This window comes from Rhagoletis pomonella, unplaced genomic scaffold (genome assembly GCF_013731165.1).
Source record: "Rhagoletis pomonella isolate Grant_MI unplaced genomic scaffold, Rhpom_1.0 Rhpom_scaffold_00002, whole genome shotgun sequence".
NCBI lineage: Eukaryota > Metazoa > Arthropoda > Insecta > Diptera > Tephritidae > Rhagoletis > Rhagoletis pomonella.
The window spans coordinates 77,248,689-77,268,256 of NW_023458556.1; the positions used below are offsets into that span (position 1 = coordinate 77,248,689).

The 19,568-nt window shown below is 35.7% G+C and overlaps 1 protein-coding gene across 1 annotated transcript in view; it reads right to left on the reverse strand.

Moving 5' to 3' along the window:
• Positions 1–6,241: 6,241 nt before the first annotated feature.
• LOC118754964 (plexin domain-containing protein 2-like) overlaps positions 6,242–19,568 on the reverse strand; it is a 90,804-nt gene continuing 77,477 nt past the window's right edge. Inside the window, exon 8 of the mRNA XM_036489829.1 lies at positions 6,242–7,234. Within this exon, the coding sequence (XP_036345722.1) occupies positions 7,166–7,234 (69 nt within the window). The 3' untranslated portion in view covers positions 6,242–7,165. The remainder of the gene's footprint in view (positions 7,235–19,568) is intronic.

Sequence of the window (19,568 nt, forward strand, 5' to 3'; positions counted from 1 at the left end):
AAAAAAATGGCCTCGAGCTCATTATAAAATTGTTGAATATATAATTGTTAAAAGGCCAAAAAATAACAAAAAACAAATTTTTAAATAATTTTAATTATTTTTTTTTATAAAATTTTAACTCATTGTCTCATTGCCTTGCAAATAAATCCAAACTTAAAAGATTGAAAAAAATCAACAAAGTTTCCTCAAACTTTCACAGTTTTTGTTCAGAATTTGTAGACATGTTTTGGGTTAACATTGTTTGTAGCCCATCCATTCCACATAGTATAATAAGGATCAAGTTTGAAGTGTCTAAAAAATACCATTGATTTTTTCTGTTTGCGGTGTTGCGCACTAGGAAATCTAATTAAAAAGCTCGAAATTTTTACGAAAGTGTGTTGATTTTTTTAATTTGCAAAAAGATTGAACCTTGGATTTGTACGGTTTTTTTTTTAAGTATAAACTGTATTTTTATAAAAAAAAAAATACATAATAAGATAAATGGTCAAATCTTGTCAATATGTGAGTGTCGTAAAGTTTTGATAAGCACTTGAAATGCTATTAAAACGTCAAAACTTATTACCGAATCCAAAAAGATGTCTCTTTTATCCATTAACTATAACTTTGTTGTTGAGGTTGTGCTAGTGCTTTTACGAAATTGCTGGTTGACGGCAATAAAATCAATAAAAGCGCGATCACATCCTCACCGCATAAGTGTTCGACACCAACTGACGGTATGCAGTTTTATAGTCGATTCAATTTTAGTATTATAAAGTAAAAGTGCAGCTAAGAATTCATGTTGATTTTTAATATTTTTTTGCATTTTCTTTATACAAATTGGAGGTACAAAAACTTCAGTATGGAAGAAAAAGTGCAACACCTTCAACGAAAAAAGTTCTCAAAAATCTACGCGAATTGAATGTACTATCTCGATCATTTAAACATCTCGGACTCGCCCACCACTAAAAATGATTATTTAAATCTAAAGTATATATTAAATGATATTTAATATTTGCTTTAGAGATGAAATTTCGACCAATTTGTTTAAACAAAAATGTTAAGCGCATATGCAGAATGTGGAAGCGAGATTCTTCTGCTTGCGTTTCTATGTTTATATCAATTATCAGTTTAAGCACATACGATTAAATGTAAAAAAAAATATTTTTAATTGCGGATCCGAAAGAAATATTTATTAGTTGCATTGAGTTACGCAAAAATAGTGCCGAAAATCAATCGAAGGTGCCGGCTGCTTCCGAAAGGGCCGAAAATGGCACAATGCACACTCATTTTCCATCACTGTCTCACATACAATCTCACTATTCTGTTGACTTCGTTTTCCCCTTCCGATAACTTTTTGCTTCCGCGCTTGCCCAGCACCGCTGTGCAAAGCTTTGCACGCGCAGTCGCCCGCAACGCATATGTGCTGATTTGGGCATCCCTAATCTACAGCAACTGACGATAGTTGCAATTCGTAATACAAATTTTCTTTCCAGTTGCGTTGCCAGCTGGCAACCGAACCGTGGTTGCGTTGCTATCCGTAATCGACCCATAAAACTTGCAACAAAATATTTCGGAAAAATGTTAATGAAAATAGCTGACGACCAAACAGTTTAAGCTTAAAAATCTGCATAAAAATATTTTTTAAAAATTTTAACTGGATTCGATGAGATTTTTGATGCTGTTTTTTTAACTTTTTTTCAAAGGCTGCATTTCTTTATTCATTCTGAACGTTTGGAATAAACTTTTTTGTTTACTTATTCTTAGGATGTTCCTGATGATATGTTAACGTATATTTCAGATGCATTCTGTTTATTCTGGCTGTGAAATGGGATTATCTGGAATGTATTAAGAAACGCAGACAAAGATTGGTATAAGGAAAACTTTAATAACTGGACCAAACCTGTTCCAACTGGCCTTATGAGGTACTATTGGAAAGGTATTTTCTCATCGTTTTTATTTCTTTGCAAACAAACTCATTCCAAATATGAAAGAGAAATGAACGAGCGTCATTCCAAGTTGAATTAAGATGTGTTGGCATTTGAAAAAAAAAAACCATAAAGAGTGGGAAAATACATTTCCAATACTACCTCATAAGTCTAAATCGGAATAGTTTTGGTCCAGTTATTCAAGTTTTTCTTAAACCAATCTTCGAAAAAAGATAAAAAAAGAGCATCAAAAATCTCATTATTACGAATCCGTTGAAAATGTTTTTAAATATTTGTATGCATTTTTTTTAAGCTTAAACTGTTTTGTCATCTGAGGCGATTTTTTTCGAAATGTTCTTTAAGAAACTACTTTTATTCATAAAAACTCCATTTTTGGAGGTGTTTGCAAATCGGCCCAGCTCACGTAAATCTTAATAGTATTTTTCCGAAATATTTTGGTGGACGTCTTCAAATACCTATAATAAATTTTGTAATTCCGGCGGAAAACCCGCAACTTTTTTTGGTGATGAAGTCTAATGAACATGCATACATACATACATATCAAGTTCTAACCGCTAAAAATATGTAAGCGACATTTTGGCACAATTTTAATTTGATGATCTAGGAACATTCTGCATCAAAAATAAAAGTTTGAAAAAAAAAAATGTCCCTACATATTTTTAGCGGTTAGGGCTTGATATGTGAAAATTACGTGAGTGACGGAAAACTAACTCACGCACGCTCACGCCAGCAAAAATTTCAGTCACGCATGAACACGGAAGTTAACGTGTCACGTACAAAATCACGTTTTTTTGCACACATAAAACATTTCCATGAAGTTTCGTAGGACGCCGTTAAGTAAATGTGCTTCGCTAGAAATATGTACATAATCTGGGTCGTTTATATAACAGAGATTCGACTACTGGGAGCCAGCTAAATTTCACGTTTCAGTTTCAAGATAATAATTACGACTTCTCGCGCTGTCTTTTTCTTTAAATTGATTTATTTAAAATATTTGCAACCATCATTTGCTTAGATACTTAACTTATTTTTAAAATATGTGTAGATTTAAAAGTTCCGATATTTAGTATTACAATATACAGATGATTTACATTCTAGCCCACCGTATTTTTAACTATTATACGTAAAGTGATTTTAATTGGTTTCGTGCTAGTTTAATCCATTTTCTCGTTTTTTTTTTTAATATAATATTTTCCATACAAAAATGATAATTACTCTTACTGGTGTTTAAGCTGATATATTCCGTTAATGCAATATAATGTATTATAATATACAAATACATATACTCGTACGTAAGGCGTGCGTGGTGTTTGATAATCAGTTTTTTGAATGCATCAGATGTTATTTACATATCTAGGTGGCGACATATGTAGATAGAAACAAGAATGCAAACCTAACATTTTTTCGCGGGATTTTAGTGGGCATTATACTATTAGATATCGTGAAGAATAATGGTTTGGTGTATACACATTGGCGTACTGCAATTAATCTCTTATTTTAAATTCTTAATATTTTCTAACAAGTTACAATTCGCAGATGAATGTTTTTAAAAATTGCATTTCAAATTACATTTATCTTATACAAATATAAATATGTATGTACAGCGCTAATCTGCACTAGTTTTTTCGCCATATTTTTAGTACAAAATATGAATAACAAGTTGAAAAAAGTGCTAGGAAACAGAGCAACAACCTTTGCTGTTTCAAGCCACAGACATCTGTAAATGCAGCTGTTAACTCCGCGACGAATAAATTTCTTGATATGCACTTTTTATTTGCTGTGGTGCTCCAAAGAAAAGTTTCCTTATTGGATTTTAAGATATTTTAAACAATCATCATTTTCATATTTGTTTTTTCATGTATAACAGCACTACTGGGGGGTTACTTTGTAATGCGATGCGAAAACAAATGATTCACAGGGGTGATTGCCTATCGCATCGCATTTCTCTGTCGTATGGCATTATAGAGAAGCCACTCTGCAAAGGACTTTCAAGAATGCAGTGTTATGGTCCAACATGAATAATCTGCTACCCTACGACAGTTTCTTTGAATTCAATCAATTTTAATTACAACCCACTATAGCAAATAAACCATACGTGTATAAGCGGATTTTTTTTTGTTGTATACTTGTTTCTCAGAATTTTATCATTTTCAACAATTTGGTCTTCAGTAGGTACGTACATATTTGCTCACTCCTTCATATGTAGATTATTGCACTGCTCATGAAACATTTTAGCCAGAGTTCAGTATATGATACATATGTATAGCGACCATATTTTTTTTAAGTAAACCGAAAATGAATTTTCTGGGTTCCCGAGCGTCGGGGATCGCCAGGCAATGAAGGGAATTAACTAGGAAAATCCCAGTCAAGAATTGATGGAAACAGGCCTTAGCCTCTAGTTTTTATTTGATTGACTCTCCATTAACCTAGTAGTATTTGGTATTATCACCGAACAATGTCTAATAGGAAAACACGGAAAGCATATAGACTTCCGCTCTAATGAATTCTGTCGCAATTACAAGGACCAGGAGGTGGTAGGGAGCTGCAAACACTTTCACTGACACAGACCTCTTCTGGGTGAAACAGGACAACGTAACCTGAGACATATATTTTTCGATCACCTTCTTCACTTCGTTAGGGCAAGGAAGAGTGAAGTAGGCGGGGTAAACCTTCGGCCACGCTAGTGATATCACAATCGGCCTCTACATTCCTTATCAAGAGTAATAGACAAATCTAAACTAACCTATGGCCAATTCCTACCGAGATGTTTGGCCCGTAAAGCAAAATAAGCTTTGTAGAATTTTAGTTTTCTATGTTCTTTAGGACAACTTTCACTTACATATATTCTACGAGATAAATGATAAGGGTGAGCTTGTCAACTTTTTTGTATTCTTGCTCTTTGTGTAAAGAGTAGACCTACCCGGAAGTAATTGTTAAAATAAATTAATATATTACAAATTCAACGGATCAGAAAAAGGTATTTTAAGAGACAGCTTTTAAAATAAAGGACAACAAACGTTTTAAAAAAAATAAACAAAGCAAAAAGGCAGCACCTTGAAAAGGTCATTCCTTTGAAATAAAGTACTGATGGTTCACGTATACATATGCAGCATTTGTTAAACTTTTTATACAGTTTTTGTTAGCAATGGACAAACACCAAAATACGTATGGAATTCTTATAGACTGTGTTTCGCCTTTTCTTTTATTTTTCGCTTTATTCTTGGATTCAGTAGTACACAATGAAATTCTGTAATTGAGATTTCATCAAAACACATCTAATAATTCAAAAACGTTATTTAAGGACTATACAAATAAATTCACTTTTAAAGATATACAAATTATAATTATAAACATTGCGAATGTCCGTACGAAAATTACATTTTTTATAACTTTTTAAGTGTTACATTACATTACATATGTATTTCAACAGTTTGTAATAATTTGAAGATATAAAACAATGAATAAATCTTTACCTATTACATAAATCATAATAAAAAGCACAACACATGTTCATACATACGTACATGTATTACATAGTAATGTCGAAATTAGGTTTTCGCCGTGGTCCTTCTGAATGTCAAAATGATGTGTTTGTTGTAATATGAATTCGCCTTGTTTACAACAAACACATCATTTTGACATTCAGAAGGACTGCGGCGAAAACCTGAATTTGCCAGTAACACCACCTTGTATAAATTCGCCTTGACAATGACGATGGCAAGAACAACGGATATGATCACCATCTGTCATATTAAATCTGCTTAGACCGACAACACAATCAGTAGTACTCAGTAGCTCAGTTATGCAAGACTTAGGGCCAAATTCACAGTGCGTAGTTAACTAAGAATCGGCAGTTAAGTACAGATTTTCAGTACAAAAATCTCCAAGTTTCTATGTATACAATTTTCAAGTCAAATCAATTCTAAGAACCAAATTCACAGTGCGTAGTTAACTAAGTACAAAAATCTGTAGTTAACTAACGATTCTGAGTTAACTACGCACTGTGAATTTGGCCCTTAGAATTGATTTTACTTGAAAATTGTATACATAGAAACTTGGAGAACTATAGATGTTTGATTTCTAAGTAATGTTTCTAAGTGCAAAGAGAACCGTGAGAGAATCATGCTGCCATATCATTTGTACACTTATTTTTAATAAAAATCCGCCAAATATGCCTACAACAATTATTTTTTTTATAAATGCAATTCATATGGATATCGGAAAACAAATTTTGAAATAAAGGCAGAAAATAAAATAACCAAAATCACAATTTGATGCGCTTAAATACATTTATTTCAATTGTAATTTTTATCCAATTTTACCTCAAACAAATTAAACGTTTACAATTTTGCGTGTACAAATACAAATGCTGACGATAAAAAAAGAAAAAGCAATAGATGACACGGAGAGTAATAGTTTCTAAGTTTCTATTTAGGCCAAGTCTAAGTCTTGCATATCCGGGATTTTGAGTGTCTCGCCTTCGAAGTGTAGAAACAGAGCAAAGAGAACGAGCAAAGCGTCAATTATAAACGTGCATTTTTTAATGCATAGCGTCGATTTTAAAATATTTTGATTTCTTCTCTATGCTTGATGATATTTCCTTTGCTATTTAGATGTGATTGACTCAAAACTATAAAAAGATTACAAGATTGTAGAATTTTTTAGAGTTTTACGATAAATATCAGTTTTTTAAATTTCTCGCTTTAATTCTGGAATTATGCAAATTCTATAAAAACAAGTCAATTTTTAACAAAATAAAGAAAATTAAATTATAAGAGCTAAATTTAATTACATTTTTAGATGTTATGTTGCTCTTTCAACGCTTTCCTCGCCGCTGCACTATGTTCTTTGCCTTAGTTGTTGTTTACATGTATGAAGGGTTTGTCTTTTCCAATCGTAAAAATTATATAATTTGCTTCCCTTACATTGTTTTCATTGCATTACACTTATGTTATAGTGATTTTTCTCCCCAAGTACATAGAAACTCCTTTTGGGGGTAACGGTGCACGATAGTGGGCAAATAACAAAACAATAATACACAGGCGTAAGAGGTTTTTTTTTACTTGCTTAGTACTAAATAGTTTTGGCTTTCTCATAACGTTTTCAATAATAAAAGGACAGAAATAAAATTTCAATAATTAACGAAATGTCTAACTTGCTCCAAACAATGCAGCAATATTTAAATATACTTTAAACATCCATAGATGCGGGATAAGAAGGGTAGGGAGGATAAATTTGCATTACATGTGAATCGTTGCAGCTGTGTAACGTGCCTCTCCACGTCGCCATGACCATTGACTTGGGCGGTACTGAAAAATTGATATAAAAAATTTATTATTGACTTAGATATAGAAATATGAATTTAAATGATGTTGTAATGATAGATTAAAAGTTGTAACAAAATAAAACTAAACCAACTTTGACCGGTCGAGTAATTTACAAAACTTTGTTCAAAATTTTACAACTTAAATTTTCATAAAAAACAATTTCGTATGACTGGACAGAAAAATGTTTGACAGCTATTTGTAAGAAATTTGTGTTTTGATAGAAGTTAAAGAAGAAATAATGATTTCATTTTGATTGTCGATGCTTCCGACACGTTAGGAGTATGATTGGATTATTTTGGAACGAATTTCCGTCATTCCTTGACAAAATTACACTGAAGATGGCACAACGCCAAAACAGGTTTGTCTCCAAACTAAAATTGACATGGGATGACGGAAATTCGATAAAAAATATATAAAAAATAATGCACTTAGAAAGAGTATGGTGAAAGAAATCTAAAATTTACGTACATTTTTTATGCTTTGCCCATTATGACTGCATTTTGTCAAACATTTAATTAAAATAACTTGTTTCTTTCATGCCTTGACAAGACTACATATTTTATCCCTAGTAAAACCTAAGCAGCTTTTATAAAGATTCAACAGAAGAAAGCAAAAATAAATAAAAAATGGCGGGAAGAGACATTTTATATACTTATGTATTTCTACTACATTTCTTAGCCGAATTCAATGATTCTTTTCATGTCTGAAATGAAGACCACGTACAGTGCAAACATATTACTTTTCCTGCCTGACGGCACAAGGTAAATTTTTTAAAATACTCGGACTACCAAGCAACCAAGCGAGAAACTTCTTTTGGACATACTCCTTACCAATTTTTTAAATAATTAAAATAGTCATTCAATATGATTAATAAATATCGGAGAATGTGAATAGCCCAGGATTAAGCAAAATTACATTTAATTTAATATGTGATACCTAATTAGTATTAAAATATCCTCTTGGCGTCGCTGTGGTGTAGTGGTTAGCAGTGCGCGCTACCATTCCGTAGGGCCTGATTCAAGCCCGGTTTCCGATCACCATGAAAAAATAGAACACTTGCTGAAGTTTTGTTTTATCCTCAATATTCGTACAACTGTAGGCTCTCAAACATTAAATATGCAACAGCTAAATAAAAATGATTGCACTATTGAGCAGTACACTCGGATGTGTAAAACAAACCATTTCAACTAAACTCTTTAAAACTACAAGTACTGTAAAATATTTTTATATTTATTATTAACCCTAATTGTACTAATTCATTATCATGTTTTACTTCGTTTATTTAAGGCTAGCTTTTCAGTACACCGTTAAATCTAACTGTGGTTCAAACTTAGTTTAAACGCTCGAACTAACTGGTTCAAACTAAGATTAGGCAATCAAATGTCGGTCAGTGGATGATGTAGTACATACATACTAGGGATGCCAAAATATTACGAAAATTGGGATCCCGGGAATTCGGGATATTTTTTAGGTAATCCCGGGATTAAAATTGAGTCATAAATTTTATGAATATGAGTAAAAATTCAATATCTGAAAGCATTTAAACATACCATTAAATAAAACAATTTAAAATTTACGATAAACTGATTGTAAAACTCATATATCGCTAGCTTAGAAAAGTTGCTAACTTCACTTTTAATGAAAAATCATATTTTGATATAGGAGGCTAGATAAATTAAAATTGCATCGTTTCGAAAAGAGTAAAGGTCCTTGTTTTATTTATGTTTTCTCGTTTATATTCAATGAAAGGAAAATTTGCTAAGGTCAAAAAAAGCTCCGAAAATTCGATAAGGCCAAAAAAGTTCGAAATCTTTTAATAAATATCGAATCCCTCCGATTCGTATGGAGTTTTGCTTTGCTTTAAACAGGCAAAATGTTGTATTCAAAGTATTGCGAAATACTTGAAGAAAATGGCTATACGAAGTTTTTTCCTCTCCTGTACAATTTTTAAATTGGGACTTAGCAACTTTGCACTCTACGCTAGCGATATTTATTAAATCAGACAAATTTTAAAATAAAATTTTTTTTAATTGTATTTAAAAAACCATGTGATTGAGGAACGTATACATCACAAATAATAATGAAACTACCAGGTACTTTTGAAAGTGACGATTAATAAAAAAAAACATAAAACAAAAATATACAACAACAATTTCTCTAAACATGTTTATTCTACTCTATAAAGAAATGGCGAATGGAGAATTTTTTGCCATTTTTTTCGCAATTTACTGGAAATTTTGAGGGTGTACGAGTCAAACGGATCTCAGAATCGGATTCAGCGGGTCGAAATACATGTTTGTAGTTGGGTCTGGTTAAAAACACACACCCCTTTTCAACATATAACGTGTATATAAATTTAAAAATCACCGCAATTTAACATTTTTAGAGTTTTGATGGTTTTTAATTTCTTGAAGTTTCCCCTTTTTAATAACTTGAGTGGAATTCCAAAATTTTCTAAACTTTCAAAACTTTGTGAATTTGAGAAATTTTAGTAAATACCAATAATTCAATATAATGATGAATACTAGATTTCTAGAAGTTTTTTATTTTTTTTAAATTTTGAGAATTTTAGGAATTCTAACAAATTTTTCTAAGTAAAAGTGTCGAATATACGAAATTGATCAAACGAAATTAAAAGTTTTCGAATGTTCAAAACATTTTCCGGGATACCGGGATCCTGGGATTGGCATCCCTAATACATACATATGTATAATGCATGAGACACCAAACAAATTCTTGAAATTCCGTCTACAATTTTTCAGAAGTTTAGGATGAGATCGTATTAAAAAAATAAACAAATAACAGTTTTTCTGGATCTAGTTACAAAACAACTAAACTATGAAGCCGTCTTAAACTAGCACAGAAAAACTGGCCCTTAGCTGAGGATTTGGAAAAACACAATTTAATATGAATACTCTTGGAGTAGAAGTTATCGCATCCAATATATTTTTTAATCCAATATAAGTTTATTTTTTGGATGGGGTGATTGTATAGAGTGCAAAATTACCGGAACCAATTTGCCACTTTACCTTGTATGTATATAACTTTTTTTATAACAGAAACGAAAACTTTTAGCAGTAAAATATTTTTTTTTTTCTTCAAAAATATCGAGCGGACGCGTGGATAGTATGTATTTGAGCTAAAAGTTAAAAACTTCTATGGAAAGATTCAAGAGATATATATCTCGATCCTTAGTTTTTCGCAGGGTAACTTTTTTAAATAAATCCAAAACCTCCGAAAAAAGACAAAATTTCACCTGGAAGCTCTTCGTCTAATCATAGCAAACAATATTCATTCATTCAATCCTACTGCGAAAACATTTATTTTTATATTGCAAAAATTCTTTTGAAAGCTTATAATATTTTTTTTTTATTATTGATGATTCCAAAAGGGTTTACCTCCAATCCAAAATTGACAATGGAGACGGAAAATCAACGAAATCTCTTGCAATCACCTGTCAGGTGCTCAACATGCAACATTAAGGGTGGGATGGTAGAGACCACCTTGCATTCAATTGTGTGTCACTAGCTAGGTTTCTCCACTGTGGCTGCCTTTCTCGATAGCTTGGGGTCAAATCTAACCTTGTTAGGCTCATACACCGCATAATCACCGAATTGCTTCTTCTGCTTTATTGACGCTGTAACCGCTGTAACGATTTTGACCGAGTCCACAACAGCAGGCCAGTCGTTTCTCTTCCGTGTCAACTGACGCCAATTGGAAATGCCAAGTGAAGCCAGTCCTTCTCTACCTGGCCATTCGAACGTGACCCGAGTTGAATATCTTCAGAGCTGGAGCGTTTCTGTCGTGACCTAGCCAGCGGAGCCGCTGGATTATAACTCGCGGCAAATGTCTATATCGTTGTAAAGCGCATACAGATCATCGTTAAATCGTCTGCGGTCTTCGCCATCGCTAACGCGCAAAGGCCCCTAAATCTTTCACAGAATCTTTCTCTCGAAAACTCCAAGAGCCGCTTCGCCAGATGTTTTCATTGCCATGCCTTCGCGCCATACACCACCACCAGCAAAGAGATGATGAGTGACTTATAGAGTGTGTTTTTTGTACGACGAGAGAGGACTTTACTTCTCAATTGTCTACTCAGTCCAAAGTATCATTTGTTAGCAAGAGTGATTCTCCGTTGGATTTCAAGGCAGACATTATTATTGGTATTAATGCTGGTTCCCAAATAAACGAGGTCGTCTACGTTTGCAAACTTGTAACTGTCAACCGTGACGTGGGTTATTTAAACAACGCATTTTTAATAAGGCGGCAACTCTTTAAAAAACCAAAACAGGTCTGTAAGTCAATATTTTTCATCTGACGCCTCATTTGGAAACGCGACAGAACAGTGTAAACTGATGCTCTTCCGAAAAATAAAAACTTATTAGGCGGCAACACTTTTCAAAAAAATAAGACGTTCTTTCTTGCAAATCTTTAGATCAAGCCCATTTACACGGCACCTTATGTAAGTCTTATGATTTTAGAAGCAGGTGGTAACCCTATTCAAAAAACTGAGACCTTCTTGCACATCTACAGGCCCAGCCCTTCTATTTGTCACCTCTTCTATTTTAATACAACGAACGGTGTAAGTCTTATGATTTTAGAAGGAGGTGGTAACCCTACTCAAAAAACTGGGACCTTCTATCACATCTACAGGCCTAGCCCTTTCATTTGGCACCTCTTCTGTTTTAATACAACGAACGGTGTAAGTCTTCTATTTTAGAAGCAGGTGGCAACCCTATTCAAAATACTGAGACCTTCTTGCACATCTACATGCCTAGCCCTTTCATATGGCACCTCTTCTGTTTTAATACAACGAACGGTGCAGATTTTATAATTTTAAAAAAGGTGGCAACCCTATGCCTTGTGGTACATACATCTAGAGGCTAAGCCCTTTAATTTGGCACCTCAGTTTTGAAAATCGAATAATCGGTGCAGATCTGATGCCGTTAACAAAAACTCCTTTCATGTATTGTATGTATACATACATATGTATACAGATTTGAACTAACCCTGGTATTTGGGTATAGGGGTTATTAAAATCCATGTAGGAGCTTCAAAACTATCACATTCCTATATACACAGCTCTGGAATACTTGATTTTTAACTTTGACTTTTATTTTTGCCTGAAAAAATCCTGTATACTATGTATAGACACATTCGCGAATGCGCACGTTTAGTACATTCAAGGCTGTGTTAAAGCCTGTTCTGTTACAAAAAAAAGCGTTGTAAAATCAAGTTGATAATGTAAAAAATCGATGGATAAATAAATAAAAAATTATTAAGGGCCGGTTGTTCAATGTTTGATTAGCACAAATCGGAGGTAGAAGCTCCGGTTAAATACAACAACTGTTTTATCGATCACATGTTATATGCATGATGTCGAAAACGTCGATAATGATGTTTAACCGGCAGGTAGTGATAACCAGACATTGAACAACCGGCCTTAAGTGGTCATATGAAAATGCGCAAAGATTTTTTGTATGAAAAATTAGCAGGAAATAATGTTACTCATACGCCATGGACACCTGAAGATATGGCACCCTGAAATTGTGCATATGGAAACTGTGCATACGAAATAATGCATATATACACAGTTTCGGTTGAAAAACGAAATAATGCATATGAAAAAAATCGAAATAATGCATATACGCACAGTTTCCGTTGAAAACCGCAATAATGCATATTAGAAAAACCGAGATTATGCATATGCACTCTTTCGTTTGAAAACCGAAATAATGCATATGAAAAAAACCGAAATAATGCATATATCCACAGTTTCGGTTGAAAACCGAAATAATGCATATGAAAATACCGAAATAATGCATACATGCACACTTTCGTTTGAAAACCGAAATAACGCATATGAGAAAAACGAAGTAATGCATACATGCAAAGTTTCTGTTCAAAACCGAAATAATGCATATGACAAAAACCGAAGTAATGCACACATGCACAGTTTCGACTCAAAACCGAAGTAATGCATATGACAAAAACCGAAATAGTGCATACATGAAAACGAACTTCTTTCGGAGTAGGCGGCCTTCGGCCGCGCTTAGGGACTATAACCCTTACTAACTAGAACTCTCCTTTCTGTGTTGCTGGAAAAGCAGGGCGGAAGTATTTTTGCGCAGAACTTTTTTCTGCGTAGGCGGCCTTCGGCCGCGCTTAGGGATTATAACCAGGGACGTGAACCGGATGAAAAATTTTGTCGGTTCGGTTCAGCGGTTCGAACTGTTTTTCCTCTTTTGGATTGGTTCGCCAAAGCGGTTTTTTGGTCTTTGAACCGGGGTTTCGGTTCGGTTCAACGGTTCGAAAAACAAACAAGTAATAAAGTCTAAGTTCGGGCGGAGCCGAACATTCAATACCCGGCGCAAGTATTAAATATATGATTTTCACCTTTCCGAAAGCCACCGCAACATGGTATACCGGGGTGTATCAATTTTGAGTAATTTAGCGTCCTTAAATTTCAAAATATTGAAGTTTGAAGCTTTTCTGAAATTTACCGTTATATGAAAAGCGTCCTCAATTTTAGTCAGATTTCAATGATTTTCAACGTTTTGTTTTTATTTGGCAAGCACAATAGCCACACCGAGCTTGGTATAAATTGGTAGACCGGTTACCGAGATACATATGTATATGTGATCATAAGTGGGCGGGCCACGCCCGTTTTCCAAAATTTTATCATGAACGTATTTCTTGATAAACGATTGTCGCAGGCATCAATATTGAATAAATTAGCTTTAATATTTACTGATTTATCGAAGATTTCGTATTTCTCCAAATTACCGATATATGGGAGATAGGCGTGGTTATTGTCCGATTTTGCCCATTTTCAATACCATCCGTTCTACGCCCGAAAGAAGTGCGCATACAAAGTTTCGTTAAGACAATCACCGCTTAATCGATTTCTCTTTTTATTCTGATCATTTATGTATACATTTGTCTATATCTATCTCGATTCGTTTTACCTGTTACAAACAACCGTTATGTGACCAAAGTTATAATACCCTTGTGCACAAGTGCGCTCGGGTATAAAAAATAACGCGCAAGGTTGAGGGTCAAGAGATGGGTTGCCTTTACATTTGATATTGTCACATGGTTAACAAACATGGTAGGTATTACCATGTTTAACAAAAAGAAAAAAAGTGGGTACATTTATCTATTAAAACTTAGTTGAAACGAACCTTTAAACCTTTATGGAAAGTGGTTCGGTTTTCGTTTCGGATCAAACCTTTGTGGAAAATTTCGGTTCGGTTAATGGTTCAGTTAATTAATAGAAAAAAAGCGGTTTTCCGGTTCAAACCCGGTTCGGTTCAAAACCGGTTCACGTCCCTGATTATAACCCTTACTAGAAGAAGAGAAGGATGAGGCATCCAAGGATCTCTTCTATGAGCGCTTGGAGCGCACGCACGAGCGCTGCCCCCGTCATGATATCAACACCGTGCGTGGCGACTTCAATGCCAGGGTGGGCAAGGAAGGGATCTTTGGAACCACCGTCGGAAAATTCAGCCTCCACGACGAAACGTCTGACAACGGATTGAGGCTGATCGACTTCGCCGGGGCCCGAAACATGGTAGTATGCAGTACTAGGTTCAAGCATAAAAAGATCCATCAAGCTACGTGGCTGTCTCCGGATCGAAAAACGAGAAACCAAATCGATCATGTGGTGATAGACGGAAGGCACGCTTCCAGTGTTTTAGACGTACGCACACTCCGAGGCCAAACATCGACTCGGACCACTATCTTGTTGCAGCCAAGATACGCACCCGCCTCTGTGCAGCAAAAAATGTTCGCCCAAATATGCAAGGAAAGCTTAACGTCGAAAAGCTGCAATCACAGCAGACAGTCAGCGCTTTCGCTACTCGACTCTCACACCTGCTCTCCGAGAGCACTCTTCAACAAACCGACATATGCGAGCAGTGGAACCACATTTCCCGCTCATTAAGTACCGCCGCCGAAGAAGTAGTCGGATTTCAGCGAGCCCGAAAGAATAACTGGTACGATGAGGAGTGTCAGGAAGCTGCAGTGAAAAAAGATGCCGCCTACAGGGCCACGCTGCGATCGGGCGCCGGTATGTCCGAATTTGGCATCCCCTCAAAACTCATACGGCTGTGTAAAATGACGTTAAGCAATACCCCCAGCTCCGTCAGAATTGGAAAAGACCTCTCCGAGCCGTTCGCCACAAAACGGGGTTTCAGACAGGGCGACTCCCTTTCATGTGACTTCTTTAATCTGATGTTGGAGAAGATAATAAGAGCTGCAGAACTGAACCGCTCAGGAACAATTTACTATAAGAGCGTGCAATTGCTGGCTTATGCCGATGACATCGACATCATCGCTAACAAAAACCGCGAAGTCTGTTCTGCCTTTTCCAAGTTGGATAGGGAAGCAAAGCGAATGGGTCTGGTGGTAAACGAGGACAAGACGAAGTATCTCCTGTCATCAAACAAACAGTCAGCACATTCGCGCCTTGGCACCCACGTCACTGTTGACAGTTACAATTTCGAGAAAGTAGAGAATTTCGTTTACTTGGGAACCAGCATTAACACCGATAATAATGTCAGCATTGAAATCCAACGTAGAATCACTCTTGCCAACAAGTGCTACTTTGGACTGAGTAGGCAATTCAGGAGTAAAGTCCTCTCTCGACGTACGAAAACCGCGCTCTATAAGTCACTCATCATGCCCGTGCTGGTATATGGCGCAGAAGCATGGACAATGACAACATCCGATGAGGCGGCTCTTGGAGTGTTTGAGAGAAAGATTTTGCGGAAGATTTACGGGCCTTTACGCGTTGACGACGGCGAGTACCGCAGACGATGGAACGATGAGCTGTATGAGCTTTACAACGATATGGACATAGTGCAGCGAATTAAAATACAGCGGCTCCGCTGGCTTGGCCATGTCGTTCGAATGGACACCGACGTTCCAGCTCTGAAAGTATTCACCTCGGAACCCGCTGGTGGTAGCAGAGGAAGAGGGAGGCCCCCACTGCGATGGAACGATCAGGTGGAGAAGGACTTGGCTTCACTTGGCGTTTCCAATTGGCGTCAGTTGGCACAGAGGAGAAACGACTGGCGTGCTTTGCTGAACTCGGCCAAAATCGCTTAGGCGGTTACAGCGCCAAAAAAGAAGAAGAAGAAGTATAATTCTCCTTTCTGTGTTGCCGGAAAAGGGGGCCGGTAGTATTTTTGCGCAGAACTTGTTTCCGCGTAGGCGGCCTTCGGCCGCGCTTAGGGATTATAACCCTTACTAAGTAGAATTCTCCTTTCTGTGTTGCCGGAAAAGGGGACCGGAAGTATTTTTGCGCAGAACTTATTTCTGCGTAGGCGGCCTTCGGCCGCGCTTAGGGATTATAACCTTTACTAAGTAGAATTCTCCTTTCTGTGTTGCCGGAAAAGGGGACCGGAAGTATTTTTGCGCCGAACTTCTTTCTGCGTAGGTAGGCGGCCTTCTGCCGCGCTTTGGGATTATAACCCTTACTAAGTAGAATTCTCCTTTCTGCGTTGCCGGAAAAGAAGGGCGGAAGTATTTTTGCGCAGAACTTCTCTCTGCGTAGGCGGCCTTCGGCCGCGCTTAGGGGTTATAACCCTTACTAAGTAGAATTCTCCTTTCTGTGTTGCCGGAAAAGAAGGGCGGAAGTATTTTTGCGTAGAACTTCTCTCTGCGTAGGCGGCTTTCAGCCGCGCTTAGGGATTAAAACCCTTACTAAGTAGAAGTAAATAATTCATATTAGAAAAAACGAAATTAGCCATATGCACACTTTCGTTAGAAAACCGAAATAATGCATATGGCAAAAACCGAAATAAAGCATACATGCACAGTTTCGGATGAAAACCGAAATAAGGCATATGTGAAAGACGAAGGTATGCATACATGCACAGTTTCGGTTGAAAACCGAAATAATGCATATAACAAAAACCGAAATAATGCATGCATGCACAGTTTCGGTTGAAAACCGAAATAATGCATATGAAAAAACACGAACTAATGCATACATGCACAGTTTCGGTTGAAAACCGAAATAATGCATATGAGAAAATACCGAAATTATGCATATGCATACTTTCGTTTTAAAAGCGAAATAATGCATATGGATTTTTCCATACGTCGCATACGTGACAGTCGTACGTTTCAATGTGATACAAAAAAGGAATACCATTTGTTTTCTTTAACTTTTTTGGGCCATTGTATAGCACATAATTAGCTCTATATTTAACCGAAAAATGAAAACAATCGAACAGCTTGGTCCTAAATATAAGCATTTAAAGAGAGAGTCGTTACGTGACAAAAAATGGAAGTTGATTTTTTCTTTTCTTACAAAATCGCAAAACTCTGCGAATTGTGGATGGCTATTTTCATAAAACTTATTTTAATATGATTTGGAGCATTTCTAGTTGTTTTTAGAGTTTTTTGAATTAATGCAACTTGTTTCAATTTTCTTTTGCAACCCCAAGTGTGAAACGTTACGTGACGTGGCGTCACGTGACATAAATTTCCATTGTTATATTTTTGTAAATATTGCTTTTAAATGAATTCTTAACGCAAATAAAACATGTATTTTATGTAGAATATACTTTATATTTTGACTTCAGCGCCAATTCAGGGTCAATTTGTTGGAAATCTATGATTTATTATGTTTCAACTACATACGCCAAATTCGAACCAAATCGGACCATAAATACGGTTTTTCGAAATATCTCGACCTTGGCGCCACCTAGGAAGACCATTTTACTCAAACATGATTCTACTTACATAGCCAGTATATATTTTAAAAAGCAGACAAATCGGCCCGTAAATACGTTAGATATAAGACTTTTATTTTTTTTGCCGTGGTGGACCTTCCGATGGAAACACCCATATGAAAAAAAAACGAAGTAATGCATACATGCACAGTTTCGGTTGAAAACCGAAATAATGCATATGGCAAAAACCGAAATAAAGCATACATGAACAGTTTCGGTTGAAACCGAAATAATGTCTAAATGCACAGTTTCCATATGCGCAATTTCGGTGCCCCGAAGATATCTCGAAAACTTATCCATTGAATAAAATATTAACTCGATTTTCGGAATCAGCGAGCAATTCTAAATAGGAGTTGGATAGTGGCGTCCGTTGAACATTTTTCCTGTAAACCAGTGTTATTTTTCAGTTTTTTCCTTTTTTTAGTGCCTACTTTTGCCTTTTTTACTATTTCTAGTGCCTTTTCCTGCCTATTTCGTTATTTTATTGGGCGTTTTTTATTGGTTTTTAGGTCCTAAAATCCGTTCCCTGCTTATAAGACTTTTAGCAGTACTTGTTGAAGGTCAATTAATGTTGCTTGATATACTACTTAACCGTTTAGCGCCTGAAGCTAAAAGCAGGTTATTGTCCGCACCCTGGTTAGACAGACTTAGAGCCATTTCAACAATATTAGAGTAGACTCTCTGTCCATGTACACATTCGCAAAACATTCGTATCATTTGATGCGAATGCGAATGTGTAAAATGATGCGAATGTAATGCAAATATTCGCAACATCCCTGATAGATACGGTGACCAGATTTCTGTGGCCAAAAATCAGGACATTTCTAAAGCATCGAATCCGAACATACAATTTTGTTTTTAGAATAAAAAGCCTGAATACTGTTTTATTTGAAACAAAACAAAGAGAAAAAAAAAATTGAAAATTTTTTATTTTTTTATGAAAATATAACTTAAACCCTCGCGCCTTTTTCAAAAGTTATATAGGGGTCGCGGATTGCATAATCCGGCTCGAAGGACCATGTTGAAGTCTTCGATAAATAAAACCGCTCGCACTTCGGGTTTTTAGGAATATTTTATTTTATTATAATAAGTATAATCCGGGTGTTCGTACAAATGTAATAATTTCTTTTAAATTAAGGAACGAAAACACAGTTTTAATTTCCATGAAGTAAGTGGAGAAAATGGAGATAGGAAGACGACTTCATTAGGGTGTGCACGAAAGTCGTGGGTTGATAACCATTTGATGCGAGAGCTTCACCATTCCGGTTCGATATAAACACAGGGTTGCATATCTCATATTTAAGAAGTCAACATTGGTCATTCAAGTGCAGCTTAGATTTCAAATCTGAAAACGAGTTTTTGAAGTTAATCAACAATCTCTACTTAAATAGCTCATCTGAATTGGGTACAACGATTGGCGGCTCGCCATTTGCTTTTTATTTTGATGTAAATTAAACTGATTTTTTCCTCAGGTCTCTGTCTTCTTCTATGTTGTGCATTTTATAGTGATGGCACGATTAATCGAAAAACCGATTTTAATCGGTTTTCTTTCGGTTAACGATTTAATTGTA